General features: G+C 40.9%; 1 protein-coding gene across 2 annotated transcripts in view; it reads right to left on the bottom strand.

Annotated features, from left to right (window-relative positions):
* LOC121341331 (amyloid beta precursor protein) overlaps positions 1-15137 on the bottom strand; it is a 205889-nt gene that overhangs the window by 95976 nt on the left and 94776 nt on the right. For both annotated transcript variants that reach the window (XM_041414760.1, XM_041414761.1), the window contains exons 4-5: positions 3101-3213; positions 1464-1657 (exon numbers count right to left, since the gene is read on the bottom strand). In XM_041414760.1, the coding sequence (XP_041270694.1) occupies positions 1464-1657; positions 3101-3213 (307 nt within the window). The remainder of the gene's footprint in view (positions 1-1463; positions 1658-3100; positions 3214-15137) is intronic.

The following is a 15137-nucleotide window of genomic DNA, read 5'->3' as shown; positions in this document are numbered from 1 at the left end:
GCAGCTTTACAAATCCTACTGAATGGGTTATAAATAGTGACACTGACAGTTGTTAGAAGCACAAATCAGAAGAAAGCCCTAAGATATCAATACAGAATATGCAAAGTTCTTTCATGTAGGCTTTTGCATCAAACAGTCTGACCATTCACTCCTGTTTATGACAGAAACTGGAAATTACTATTGGGAAGTATTATTTTAAACTTATTCCACTATTCACAAAGGACTCTGCCTTGCAACACTTATCAATGATTTGCCAGGAAAGACTTAGTTGCTCACCATAACATATGTTCTCATTATTCTAGGTCTTGATGCCACCTCATTACATCAAATTACAGCAATTCAGTCTCTGTCCTTCATCTCTGCACTGTTCTTTGAATTGTTTCCATCTAGATTATTAGCAAGTCCAAAAATAGCACAATTCAGACCTATTAACTTTCTGCACTACTCACATAATTTGGTCCCCATTTATTTTCTGGGTACTCCTTGAAACCACCCGCAATCAGCCCCAAGTTTAAGATTTTGTGCATTATTTGTACAAAAAAGAGGTAGAAACACTGCATTAGCGCAGTATAAAGCAATGAAAGCCTGGGGAGCACAAACAGAATTTGAATGTTGATCATGGTTTATGAAGAAATCTTTGCAAGTTGCTGACATCCGGTTGCAAGGACATGACATGGTACTCTGCTCTTCCAATTGCTGTCTGACATTCTCAGGAGAGTGATATGAAAAGGCTTTAACAGCACCAGACCACTCAGTTACCACTGAGTGTTACAACACAGTTATAACCCATATCTGGCTTAAAATTAACCTATGTGCACAGGGAAGGGTAAGGGCAGGGATGGTATCTTCTCACCCATCCCTGCCTTGCAAAGGAAACCTCCATGTTCCTTCTCAACAGCAGCAAATAAACAAATCTGTCAAAGGCTAGACAATAAAGCACATTTTCTTTCAGATCATGTTTAGAAACAAATTGTCAGCAGAAAAATATTCATACAGCAATAACAATATAATATAGTGTTATTATATATACAATATAATATAACAATATAATAATAATTAGCACACAGCTAATGCCTGTTACGAATGAAGGCATTTCAAGAACTCCACTGGTTATGTTGGCTGATACCTGCTGTAGTACCCCAGACCGCATATGAAGCATTTTAGGAGTACACCATTTGTCATTTATTTGTCAAAAAATATTAATTTAGGCATTTTTGTGATAAATATGGCAATAATTCTCACTGAAGAAATCATAAAGGCACTAAAAAGTGTGCCTTAAAAATGTGTCTTTTAACAATAAACTTTACTGTAGAAAGCTAAAAAAAAAGAAGTAGAACACTGATGCTTTCAACCACTGTAAATGCAAGCTCATGTATAAGGTGCAAAGACTCTTCTATGCCAAGGTCTTTTAGACAGATTTTTGGCATCTTAATAACAAGTTGAAGGGTACAAAGTCACTGTACCTTCCATCTGCATAGTCTGCATCTGCACCTCCCCACCAGACATCTGAATCATCATCTTCAGCATCAGCTGAATCAAGATTTTCACTTTCCTCTGCTAAGGGGCAGCAGACAAACTCCACACCACGAAACTTGTCAATTCCACAGGGCAGCAGCATGCCATAGTCGTGCAGATTCATGCTCTTCTCACTACAGGACTGCAGAAAAGAGGGGGAAAAAAAGCAGCAACAATATTGGCATGAAGGAAGACTAAAAAATCTCACAGACCTTGAGAAAATATGAAGGGACTACATACTGCCTTAGGAAGTTAAAGCTGGTGAATTGCATCATCTCTGAAATTTGAAACACGATTTAGAAAGTTCATATTTGCATTCACTACTTTACTGTAAGCAGCCCCCTACCCGTGCCCACTGCAAGCAACAAGCTCTCCTATCAGTCTTTCCCAGAACAAGAGGCTTGTCTTCTCCTATATACATGATAGCTCCTTATCTTCCTGTCTAAAATCCTCACAGGCTCTGCCTCATGAAGAGAAAACGTGATGACAGAATAACTATTTGTGTGTTAATCCCAATCCCAAAGCATTATGGTATTGAAAACTTCTCCTCAAGGTAAATCAACATTTGAAATACCTCTTACACTGGAAACACGCTGTGTCTGGTCTGACACCTCTGCCAGTACAGTACCTCCTAGCCTTGTTTGGAAAACAGTCAGTTTGGCATAACTATATCTTAAAGATACAGTGATGCATGACAGATGAAAAAAGGAAAATGGTTCAGTGTTGCACAGTGATTATGTCCTTCCAGGCAATTGCCATTTTAAGTTTGCAAGTAGTCAAAATGAACTAGAATTCCTTTGTGTGAAGGCTGGTGCCTTACATGTTTTTTGTAAGTAAGTATAATTCAAACAAGAACTGAAAATTTGAAAAGCTGCTGATCACATCTCAAATTTTATCTCCAGAAGGTGGAATAATGTACGAGCTAAGAGGCTCCAAAAAAAATAGCAATCAGAAATCCTGAAAACTCATCTCAGTTTTTATTCCTAAATCTCTCTACATAAGGAAAAAAACTCCAAAACACATTAGCAATTGTAACACGAAGTTTATTTCTAATTTCAATAAAGCACTGTTAAACTATAAAAACTCTGTGCCTGCAAAATGCCTTTGGCTAGTCCTTGTTTGATCAGCTCTCCTACCCTTTTCTGCTGAATTTCACATAGTACACTCCCTGAGGCCTGTTTGATCTCTGTGGACATCTGGCATACCAATATCCATGATAAATACTGGTTAGTATCAACCCGGGATAATGATTCAAGGTAAATCCTAGGCATTTAGTTCCAGTGCTTACACAGGAAAATTGAGGAAGTGGAAAACACAGTGAGTTTGTGAGTGATTGTGAAGAAAAAAATAGTGCTATGAAAGAGGGTCAATGTTCCAAGGTCAATGGTAAGTATTCAGTCATGGTCTCTATTGTGCTCTGACTCCCATTTTCTACCTTACAAAAAATCCCAAAATGCTTCTCACTCAAACATTTGAAAGTATTGCTTTTTGTTTTCCATGTCCCTGCTATATTTTAAATCATCCTTAGAAGAGTGACACAGCTTTAAAGAAGAAAGACAGGAAATTTTAAGACAAATGAATGTACCTCTTTAGCAACAGTATGCCAATGCAGGTGAGTTTCACACACATCCATTCTTTCCTGGTGAAGGAACTTGCACTTGTCTGGCACCAGAAGGGCATCGCTCACAAACTCGCCCACTGGAAGGGAAAAGAAAAGAAATGAACACCCAATAAATATTACTTTTACTTCCAATATCTCATCCTGTTAAACCTCTAGTTACTCCTAGCAGCTTTTGTGAATCAGTGGCAGGCTTGCAGAGAATGAACAGTTTCTAGATGATGGTTCAAATTATGACCACCTTTCAATTTGCCATTGGAAAGGAGCTCTGGCCTTTGATCTCATACACATTTGTTTATGAAAACCTCAGCATAATGAAACTTGCAGGACCCATTGCAGATATGTGTGGTGCAACATGAAGTCAGGAGTTGGCAGGTCTAATTCCAGGACGGGGACTACAGTGGCAGGGAGAGACAACTACGTTTTGCATCTTAATAGCAGTAGGGAAAGGGTACGAAGTGTTCTGAAATACTTTGGTGCTCTACCTAAAACAAATGACACCATCACCTTGTTTCAAAGCATTTGAGAATATTTCCATTGATACAGTGCTAACAGCAACATAGTCAACTCAGTTATTTTTGCTGCTGCAGCCTCATTATTGCATCCTCATTTCATCAGCCACATGAATTCATGTTAGCCCGGAAGGCTGATAAACAAGTAGAGCTTATCAGCCAGGAAACAAGATGATCCATGATCACCAGAATACCTGGTCAGAGCAAACTGGACAAAGAGCCTTTTTTCCCAAGGACATAACTGACCAAAGAGGTTGCTCCATCTTCAAGAGCAAAACAAAAAGTCACATGCTTATGAAATGAACACTGCTCACAGCATCAGTACTCAGAAACTCAGGTGCTAAGTAACATGATTTATTAGACTAAAATCACTGTAATTCTGTACAATTCTGATGTTGCAATTAAATAACCCCAAACCCTCTCAAAGATTTTTTAAAAGGGAAAATTACAGAGGCTCTAAAAATAAGGAAAAACTGAAATACTTTAGGGAAGTGTATATACTGAACATATACTGGATTGTAAAAGCACAAAACTCAGCTGGCATAAATCAGCTCCCTACTTGTCTGTAGCCTGCAAAAAGCTACAGTCTGTGTTACATGAAAGAATCAAGATGGTCCAATGGCTATTAGGATGCAATAATAGGTTAATTGATCAAAATGAGATGACTACAAGTTTGCTATTAAGTAGAGAGTCATCTCAGGGAGCTGATGAAGTGGCCCTTAAGGCTTACAATTAAAAAGTCAGTTTTAAAAATAACCGACACCCAATGCATAGGAAAAAAGCAGAATTCAACAAACATACCTTTGCTATATACCACACCAAGTGTCGCCCTGATTTTTTAAGATTTTCTAAGCCTTCTGATGTTTGCATTCTTGTATCAAACTTTCTCACACACTTTCTGTAAACAACTTATTGTTTTGCATTATTTTATGGAGGAGGAGAAACTTGATGGACTGTTGGTTTGTCCAGTGTCCTTGGAGAGGTGGCACTTTCACCCTCCAATCCACTGTCACCTTTTGAAATCTATAAATGTTGGAGTCAGAAAATAAACTTCCCTTTTTCCTGCCTTGAGAGCAACAGCGTGTCTGCATCGTGCTGTCTCGTGTCCTATAGTGACACCAAGACGTGTATTTCACAGTAAATTCCTCACTGTATTTCAGAGCCTTTGATCTGAAGCCCTTAAAGTCAATTAGTCAACTATGAAATAGTAACCAGTTTCTGTAACTTAGTTAGTTAACTAGGGGGAAAAAATTGTTATTTTTATGCTTCCCTAGCACACCCTAATGCCTGCAAATTAACAGAAGCATTTTCTAGAGGCATCTAAATTACCTTGCAAAAATGAGTAAGCACACTTTCTGGTGACCCTAAATATAAAATTTGTATTTTCATTTAACGATGTCTCAGTTCCCAGGGGTGTCACACACAAATCCTGCAGTGAAAGTTGCATAAATTTGCAGCTTTTTGGAGACAAGCCTGGCACATACCTGAACTTTCTCAGGACACAAGTAATTGGCAACTATTAATGCTTTAATTTAGTCAAGTGCCTGAGCAGTGGACAAGCACACAGAGGCTTTGCTGAAGACTCAAGAGTATGATGGCTTAATGCAGAATTGCAGTGTCCTGCAACTGGGGAGGAATAACCCTGGAAGGAATAACACCATCACAGGCTGGGGGCCAACCTGCTGAAGAGCAGCACTGCAGAGAAGGACCTGGGGGTCCTGGTGGACAACAAGCTGCCCCTGAGCCCTGGGGACCAAGGAGGCCAATGGGATACTGGGATGCATTGGGAAGAGCATTGCCAGCAGGTGAAAGGTGATCCTGCTCCTCTACTCAGCCCTAGTGAGGCAGATCTGGAGTGCTGTGTCCAGCTTGGGGCTCCTCAGGGCAAGAGAGACAGGGAGCTCCTGGAGTGGGTCCAGTGGAGGTTGCAGAGACCAGGCAACCTCCTGAGCAGAGCAGGGACCAGGCTCTGCTCAGTGATGCCCAGCAATGGGATAAGAGGCAATAGGCAGAAATGAATGCACATGAAGTTCCACCTGAACATGAGTAAGAACTTCTTTCCTGAGCAGTGACCGAGCACTGGAACAGATCACACAGAGAGAGTGTGGAATCTCCCTCACTAGAAATATTCCAGAACCACATGGATGCAATCCTGTGCCATGTGCTCTGGGATGATCCTGCTTGAGCCGGGAGGTTGAACCAGATGGCCCTCTGTGGTCCATTCTAAACTGACCCACTCTATGATTCTGTAAAAAGTAATACAATCGGATGTACCACTGAGTTACATCCACCAAATGGAAGATGGAAAGCTGTATGTCCAAAATTCTGGGTGTCCTGGTTTAGGGCAAGTTTGGGAGATAACCCCCAAAGGGGCTTCTCTACGAAAGCAGATTCAATTGCCCCTTCCCCCCCCCACCCCCAACCGGTTCGGGAGAAAATATCTCCTTGGAGAAAAAGTGGAAAGAAACCTGTTTATTAAACAATAGAACCCAAACAATATTAAACAATAAAACTTCTCACTGCTCCAAAAAAGAAATTACTGGGGATAAAAGCATCATATAGTCAACCCAGGACACTGGGTAAGGCAGCTTGGGCTGCAGTGTCATTAAAAGTATGCATGAGTATTCAATAATTTAAAATAAACCACATTAATTTTTGAGCATCTAATTATATCAACAAACTCATAACAATACACTACAGAAAGAGTAGATGTTCAGATGTCAGTGAAGATACAGTGCTAGATTTGACTAGCACACAGAAAATGTGTATTGCTTTATAGAATCATATTCCTTGAAAATAAGGCAACAGCATCCTCACAGTAACCCAAATTCTCATTTCAGATACGGCTCCATGTTGCAAACAATTGCTGAATTTCACAGAAATAAACAATCCATTGGAACAAGCCCTCCTCCGTCTTTTGGAAGGAATGGAGGACGTGGGGAGAAGGATGGCTGCTCATGGTAATACTCCTTCAATATACAGAATTAGAGTAAATTAAGTGTGTGAAAATCTAGGCAATAGCAATCACTTGCAACTTTACATGTGATTTCTATTGCCTTCAATTCTATTTTTACTACAAATAAAATTTAACTCTATCTATTATTTAGACATACACAGAGCTAATGTTCTAGAAACCTTTTTCATTCCTTTCACAATAATTACTATTGAAGTTTAAATGCAAAGCTTTAAACTTCTGTTCTATATTTTTTTGGTTCTTTTTAAAATAAATTAATGTTCAAGTAAGAGTTTCACAAACTCATCTGAAGTAATTTGACAACTGCAATGTTTAATTTGCTTGGAGAAATCTAATAGAAACACAAATCCATCAGAAAGAAGCACTTGTAGCACTTCAAGCTTGCAGGGAAGCCTGTATTGTTCCTGTACTTGTTTAACTTTGAATTATGCTGAGTCATAAGATTTCTAGGATTCTTTGCTTTTTTGAGTGAGTAACCCACAGATGGCACTGGGAAAACAAGCACAAATGAAGGGAGAGCAATCCTGCGCATCCAAAGAGAGGCTCTTAAAAATAAGGAAAAACTCCAATACTACTTTTCTTTGCCAGTACATACCATGACAGAGAGAGCTATGCATTACTGCATTTCTTTGACTGATGGAGCAACCCAGACCAGTGCTGGTTGTAATTTCTACTATCAAGTGATGGGATTGCCAAATTCAACTCCAATATTAATTTTAGTTCCAACACAGCAATACACTGACTTTGCATCATACTGGGCTGGTCCTCAACACCCCACCTGTTTTGCTTAAGCAGGCTAAGCACTTCCTTAGGTGGCAGCACTGCCTTAAAAGCCTCCCCGACCCCAAGCTGTCCCCTTGTCCTTACCAGCACCTTGCCCCTGATCCCCCAGCAAGTCAGGATAAACCTTGACCAGACCATGGATGGCAGCAGCTTGCATAATTTGTACCAACTACAAAGCATTGGTATCATTATCACCAACAACAATACCTCTGTCTGCCTTATATTTATCACTATTTTACAGTACTTTTCTGCCTTCTTCAGCATCTCTTGTATTTTGATTACAGCTGGAAATCTGTCCTGTGCAGAGGTACTCTAATAAAAACCATGATGGCACCATTTTTCTGTTGGTGAGTTTATAAATCTATACATTCTCTCAGGTTATCCAACATGCCAGTATAACAGCAACTTGTGTTCCAGTAGCTGCTCACCACTTTTGCAGGGAAGGGCTGGTTAAAACCAAACACTGATGGCTTATGGGTTTCTGGCCATCTGGAGAAAACAGCCCTAAAGGTTGTGTTACTACATTAAAACCCACCACCATGTGCCCATCATCCAATTAGCTGAAGGCTGCCAATATCCTGCAAATTGCTTCTTGCTTAACTTTCCATTTTTAACTGCACATCACCACAACATGTATTGTGTCAACACAGTAAGTCACATTTTAATTTAATTTTAGAAATATCATCTTTGTCCCCATAATGCCAGTGACCCCCTTCCTGATGTCCAGCTGTCCACTGTGTTTGTAGCAGACTTCTTTTATTGTCCCATCCTGGTGTATCACAAGAGATTTCCAGCTCACATTGTTCAAAAACAGTTTTGCCAGATGCTATAATGCCACACTTTAATATTTATAACTTTATTTCAGTCAAGGACATTCTGGACATTCTATTATCTGAAAAATACTCTTGGAACAACAGATTTTTTGCTGTAAGACCAGAAGTTCTGGTCCAGAAATTTCATTTTTCAACACAGCAAATACTAAGAATATCATTAAGAATCAATCTCTAACAAAGAACTGGAATTATAGTAAAGGCTACCATTCACACAATCTTTAAAATCTTCTGTCTTGGTTTAAAAGTCTGCCAAGGAAGGCAGGAACCTTCCTGGGATGGAAAAATATGAACCCCTTCCCTCCAAATTTTTTTAACTTTGAAATTACAGAGCTATCAGGCAAAGATATGGGAAAATGAATAACAGTTACTAGTTATATATGTATAGTTACCAGTGTATATATGTATAACAAGACAAACAAACAGCAGCAATGGCAGCAACAAGAAACAAACCCAAAAGCCAAATAATCAACAAAACAATAAACAATAAAACCCCCCTCACTCGGCGGTCCAGCGCTTTCCCTTCGGTGCAGTTCCACTCACGGCCAGCAGGGGCGCTGGTGGCTCCCAGCCGGGCAGGGCAGGTGTGGTGATTCCCCCGCGGCTGCAGGGGGCGCTGTGGCATGGGCTCGGCCACCTCTCCACACGGCAATGGCTGCTCCAGCAGAGGAAGGGCAAGGAAAGGGCCTTCCTTTCCAAGGAAAGGTGCTTCCTTCACAAACTCACAGGCAGCAGCAATGTCACCAATGAGAACAAAGGCCTTGCTAAAACAAATTTACAAGCTCAAGTGCCTGCACAGTACATATTTGAGAACGTTCAGGGAAATGTGTCACTTCCCTATGATTTTGTATAGATTATCCAGAGCCATCCCACACTTGGCATGATGCCAGCCAGGGAACAGATCAACCGGTTTCCTGTGTTGCTCTCCTGGGGTTTGCTCTGCCCTGCTCCCCAGCTCCAACACCTCTGCCACCTCTTGTGTTCACACAGCCACATTTCTTTAGTACTGTATTATGTTATGCATACAGTATTACATCTATTTAAGCAGATATGTAGCTTTAGGAATTTTTATTAAGTGTCATGTTTACCTAAATCTTTATGCTTTCTCATTTACAACATTGGTAATTAAAAGTAAGCTGCAATCTGCATGAGAGAGCAAGCCAGATGCACTGCCCTGAAGTTCAAGGAAACAGTGCTTTCTTGAAAATGTTTTTCTTTTCTTCAGAAGTCCAGAAAAGCAGAGAAAATGCAAAGCACCTAGATACTTTAAATTTTTTTTCAGTAAAATGGTTTAGTAAGCACAATTATCTAGCAATAAAATGAACCAGCCATAGTGCTCTTCACTGTATCAGACTCAGTACCTATGGATGAAGAGAAGAGGCTGTGCCAGTCAATCTGTGATTTGAAGGAGAATTTGCTCCTGTGCCCAGCCCGTGGCGGGGCTGTCCTCTGAACTTGGGCATGACACATGCTAAGCCATATTGTTAAAGATCTTCATTCTAGTTTGAAGGACTTAAACAGCCTATAGAAAACAAGTGATTTGTAGAGTTCTTAAGATTTCAAATTTAATTTTAAATGGAAGTTAGAGGCCTCTCCCTAAAACCCATCCATCAGCCAACATGAATGCAAGGTAGTGCTGATAAAGTCCGTCTGTGCCCCAGTAACCTGAAACATTTTTCTGATGAGATGAGGCTTAACTCCTGCCCGTAACACTGCCTCCAAAAACAGCTCTGTAGCAAAACTGTTCCCACTCCCTCATTTTAGCTGCAGCCTGTAACATAAAATTCAGAGACCCACAGCACTGCAGACATACAGCAATGCACACCTGAATGTGAAGGGTAGGAGCAGAAGGGACAGCATGACCTGCACATCCACCTCTGGTGCGTGAAGTGGGAATATCTGCAACTCTTCTGTCTTCCAGAGGCGTGGCCAAAACTGTGGTGGTGAAACAGCAGGCCAAAGGCCTAGAAACTCAATCCTGACTTGAGCCAACAGAAGCCATGAGAAAGGTGACAGCTCTTTGTGAAAAGAGTTCTGCAGCAATGAAAACCAACTTGCCTTCCTTGAGAAAAACTTTAAGACCGTGGAAAACAACCTACTTTCCCTGAGAAAGAGCTCTAGACCTGTGGAAAACAACTGCTTTCCCTAGAGAAAAAACTCTAGGACTGTGATAAACACTAGCCACTTGTATAAACTGTTTCTACACTGATAGAAAAGTGAAAAACTATCTCTCACAAACAACTTTTTTCTGCACATACACACTAGGAGTTTGAGTGATGAATTAATACAGGTTAACAACTTGTTACTGACCAACTAGGGATAGACAGGGGATGTTCCTTAAAAACTTCAGAAACATGCAAAATAAACCGGGATCAATCTTTCTGTTCTTTGCACCATAAAAGCGTGTCCTGCATCTTTCATTATTGAGCTCCACAGTGACACAAAACCAACACTGAGCTCAATATTTACCCTTCATCTTTATAGTACCAAGAAATTTTTTTCCATATCTATAGTTGGAGGGTGGAGGGGGGGGGGTGGGAGGGAGTGCTATTGTTCTGTTCCTTAGCAGGCATAGTATCAATCCATCACACATTGCAAAAAATACACTCTGATACAATGATTTTCAAGCAAAACACCTTCACTGTTCTAGGCTACAAAATGCAATTATTTGGGATGAGCAAAGTCCTCCTATTAGATTAAGAACTGACTGATAATTCTAGTTGTACTATACATTATCATCTTGATGCTCTTAGAATGGTGCTATGAAATCATGGCAATTAAGGTACTTTCCACTAAACACAGAAATGTTCCACAAACACTGCAATGGCACACAACATGCAACATGCAGGGGACACAAGATCAAGGTAAAGGGAACCCTTCTGGAATGGACTCATTAACATCTAAATATCAACATGTGCACCACAAGGAGTTCAGTGTTGATATATCACATGATCTACTGTGATTTTTGGCAGATTCAAATACATCACGCACAATTCTAGAGTCAAAGGGCTAAAATCCTTTAGGTACAATCCACCAAAGTACTTTTGACTGGACTAAAACAATTATATACGTAGAAATATACACATAATTAATTTGTGGTGCATACTATGTCTTCATTTTTAGAGGGTACCATACATTATAAAAGGTTATTTCTCAAACCTTCTTCCTCCTTCCTCTGTAGTTCTTCCACCAGAAACATAAATGGAATTTCAGGTCACTTTGCTATTTTGTTGCCTGACTGAATTTTCTGATAGTATTGTCTTACTTCCCAGATAGAATACAAGATCAGATTTGATGCATTATGCCACTAGCAGATATATGTGTTTACATGCAAGAATATTCAAATTCACAGCACCACTGGCATCTTTATAAACAAAGCAAATAAACATTCTTCAAAAGTCCACAGCACCTCAACAGTTTATTGCAATTTTAAGTTCATTTACTTCTCTCATGTTTTTTTACTTGTTTCCCAAATCTCTGAGGCAAAAATTTGCTGTGAGTTCAGTCAGATGTCTTTTCTGTCCCTTTCTTGCTCAGTAATGCAACATGAAAGAGCTGTGCTGAAGCCCATTACCATAGCATCATGTCACACAGAGTCCTGCTCCTGTCCCACCTTCCTTAAAGGCCTACGAAGTAAAAAACCACCATCCCAGAAGTTATCAGTGTGACCAGCAGCAAAGGTCACCTCAAAAAAGGCTTCCTGAGGGTCTTCCCTTCAGTTTTCTTCCTCTAGGTACCCACCACTCATGCTAGCAAACTTGCTTGCCCTGCACCACAAATCAAGAGTTTGCCTCTCAAACACCATTTACCAAGAAACAGGCCCAAAACCAGGCTGCAAAATTCACCTGGGGAAGATGACAAATTTCCGGACTGGGTTGCTCTCCCTTCTAATTCCTTGGCACACGTTATATCTGCAATGCTTCTCCAATGCCACAAATGAGAGAGTATTTGTTGCAGACACAACCCCTTCCCTCACATTTACATAATCCTGCCTAATTTACTGGAATTCTTGAGTTAGGAAACAGCAGGAATAATGAAGTCTGGATAGCCTGACTCCATCCTGCCTCAGTCACAGTGCTTTTACATGACTCTGTCCAAGTAAAAACCTTTTATTCTCCTTCCACACTGCACTTAATTGCTTAATGTTTCTTCCCTTCTCTTTCTACAGCCCCAGCAGACACTTTAGATCCACTTTTTTCTTTCCACTCCATTATGGCAGTAATTCTGCCTGATAAATCTATAACAGAATATGCTCAGCTGCTCAGGAAGGCTGCTGAACACATTGGTGACTTAAGCATAGCTGCTTACAGTGGTAAAAAAGATTATAAAGTGAAGGATGCCATGAGTGGATGCTTGCTGCAGAGTAGTTGGTGGCAAGTTTTGGTGTTTTTTCAAGTAGGGAGGTTGGTTTTCTGAGATTCCAGGTTCCACCCTAAACTGACAGCAGCATGTCTGGCTAAAACAGGTCTACTGCAGTGCTATAAAAAAAAGCCAGCCATAAGAAGCTGGAAGGTGCTGAAAGCCAAGGTAAGTTAGAAAAGACTGCTTGATCCAGAATAAGAGGGAATTACTGGGCTACTTAAATGGGAGGGCAGAATAACCAAAAAACTACTGAAAATTATTTGATCTACAGAAAAGTCAGTAAAATTCATATAAAGGAATAAGCCTGAAAAAAGAACAATACAAGAAAACTCTAAGGAACAGATCTGAAATATTAAAGTCTTAATGAGACTATTTTGTGAAGATTTACTATGATTTTGTAAAGAACCCTAGGCAGAATTCTGGCCACAACCCAGCAGGAAAAGAAAAACCCACAAGGAATATAGGACAGTGGTATCTTCAAAGATAACAGCACTTTTACTCAAAACAAACCATGTGCCCTCAGAGGCTGCTTTGAGTACTGCCTAAGAGATGCAGTTATATCCCTGCCATTCTGTTTGCAAAACATCTTGTCTCTGTATAGCTCTGTACAGCACGGTGCAGTAAAAGAAACACAGAAATGTTCCTTAAAACACTGACCACCTCAGCCTGGAAAGAAAGTGCAAAGAACAAGAGATAAGAGTATCTTGACCTCTGTGTCCCTGAAAATTGTAATGAAAAACAAAACCTGAAATGTTCATAAATCTCCTCCTCCAAAACAGGTAGAATTCTTTTTCTTCCACAATGGAGTGCACACGTCCCTGTCAAGTACTTAGGGTGACATGCAGGGTGCAAGACTGCAAGAAATAGGAAACAAAAGGGAAAAGAACCAAACAATTTCTGAACCACATGTCATATCTTGAAGACTTCCTATATCCAAAATGGCGCAGAAGACTCCAGATATTTGGGTATGTTCTTTCAGCAAGGTAAGATTTTTCTAGTCTTATCCTCCTTTTTCTGACAATGCTTTAATACAGAGCAATTTTCTGTCATTCAGTGTATAAATCTACCCAACACCTTTTGTTCTCGACATCTACTTCTTTTCATAGCGCTTAGCTAACAAAAGCCATCACTGAGCATGTCCCAGGACCTCAAAGTCAGTACCTGCTGAGTCAGCCAGGTAAAACAAAGTATAAGAACGTGGACACAAAAGGTATTTGGGGCACTGGCTGCAGTACAGGTTGTCTTGGTTTGAAACTCAGGTATCTGCTAGGGACCGCAGGAGCCTCCTTTGGAATGAAGAATGTAAACCCCCTCCCTCTGAATTATTATAATTTTGAAATTAAGAGGCTCTCAGGCAAAGATATGAGGATAGGAATAACAGTTCTTTACTAGTATGTATAACAAGGCAAACATACTATAATTATGGCATTAACAACAAACAGAACCAAGAACTCCGTGACAGCCTTCTCAGCCGAGACAGGAAGGGATGGAGGAGAGGCTTTGCTTCACAAAACCCTGGGGCAGTCGAACCCGGTGACCCTGCAGGACTCTAAGGAGCACCAGGCTGGAACAGCAGGAATGAGCAAAAATCCTGGGCTGATGGACGAGGTGTATGAGAAGTTCCGCGGCGGTAGCTGGAACTGTAGGCTCTCCCGGCAGGGCAGGGCGGTGCGGAGTTACAGCACAGAGAAACCCAGAGCAGTGCCAAAGAAGCGGCGGGGACGGGACAGCGGCGGCCCGGCTCCCAGCAGGGCAGGAAGAAGCGAGCTCAGGATTCCCGGGCACAAGAGCAGATGGTGATGGGTCCCTCTTTTAGGGAGGTACGGTGTCAATAAGGTCCCAGCCCAACCACTGCTCTTATGAGCAAAGTCTCACCCACAGAAAGGAAGGAGCAGTCCAGGACTGGACTCCGGCGGTGACAAGTGAATTCTCCCTGCAGTAAGCAACAGCTTGACCGTCCTCCTTCCGATGCCAAGAGCAAGACAGCAGCTGCCCCAGGACCTTGTCCTTTAACTGCCCCCCAAAAGTCGTGGTATCTTCCTCCTCGAAGAGAAACTCCCAGAGAAAAAGAAGCGTAGCCAGATGCTACACACCTCTCCCCACCTTGGTCACCTCTTCTAAGTACCCATAGGCACCCAGTAGTTAGTCTCCTAGCAACTTAAAGGAAAACATTCTGTAAATAAAAAAGAAAGAAACCAAATCCCCAACACAGGTTTTCTTCTAAAGAAGCACATTTCCCAAGTACCCCCACACCAGAGGTCAAAAGCACTACCTGGACTCACTAACCCAGGAAGGCTCAAGAGGAGAAACAGGAATGTCATACATATGGGTGCTGCATGTAGTCTTAGTAAAGGACCAGCTATTACCTCAAGAAAGGACCTACTTCATCCTCAGGACAGAAAAATGACATCTGTACACCACTGAAAGTCTTTATGCCAGCATCATCAGTCTAGTGTTGAGATACTGTTAATGAAAACAAAACAAAACACGGATACTAAGAAAAAGCCTCAGGTGGTGTATAAAATAAAAAAATATTTTGCAGA

Source organism: Onychostruthus taczanowskii, unplaced genomic scaffold (assembly GCF_017590055.1).
Source record: "Onychostruthus taczanowskii isolate IOZ18803 unplaced genomic scaffold, ASM1759005v1 scaffold47, whole genome shotgun sequence".
Classification (NCBI taxonomy): Eukaryota; Metazoa; Chordata; class Aves; order Passeriformes; family Passeridae; genus Onychostruthus; species Onychostruthus taczanowskii.
Note: the sequence above shows the minus strand (reverse complement) of the source record. Positions and strands in the feature narration are given on the sequence as shown.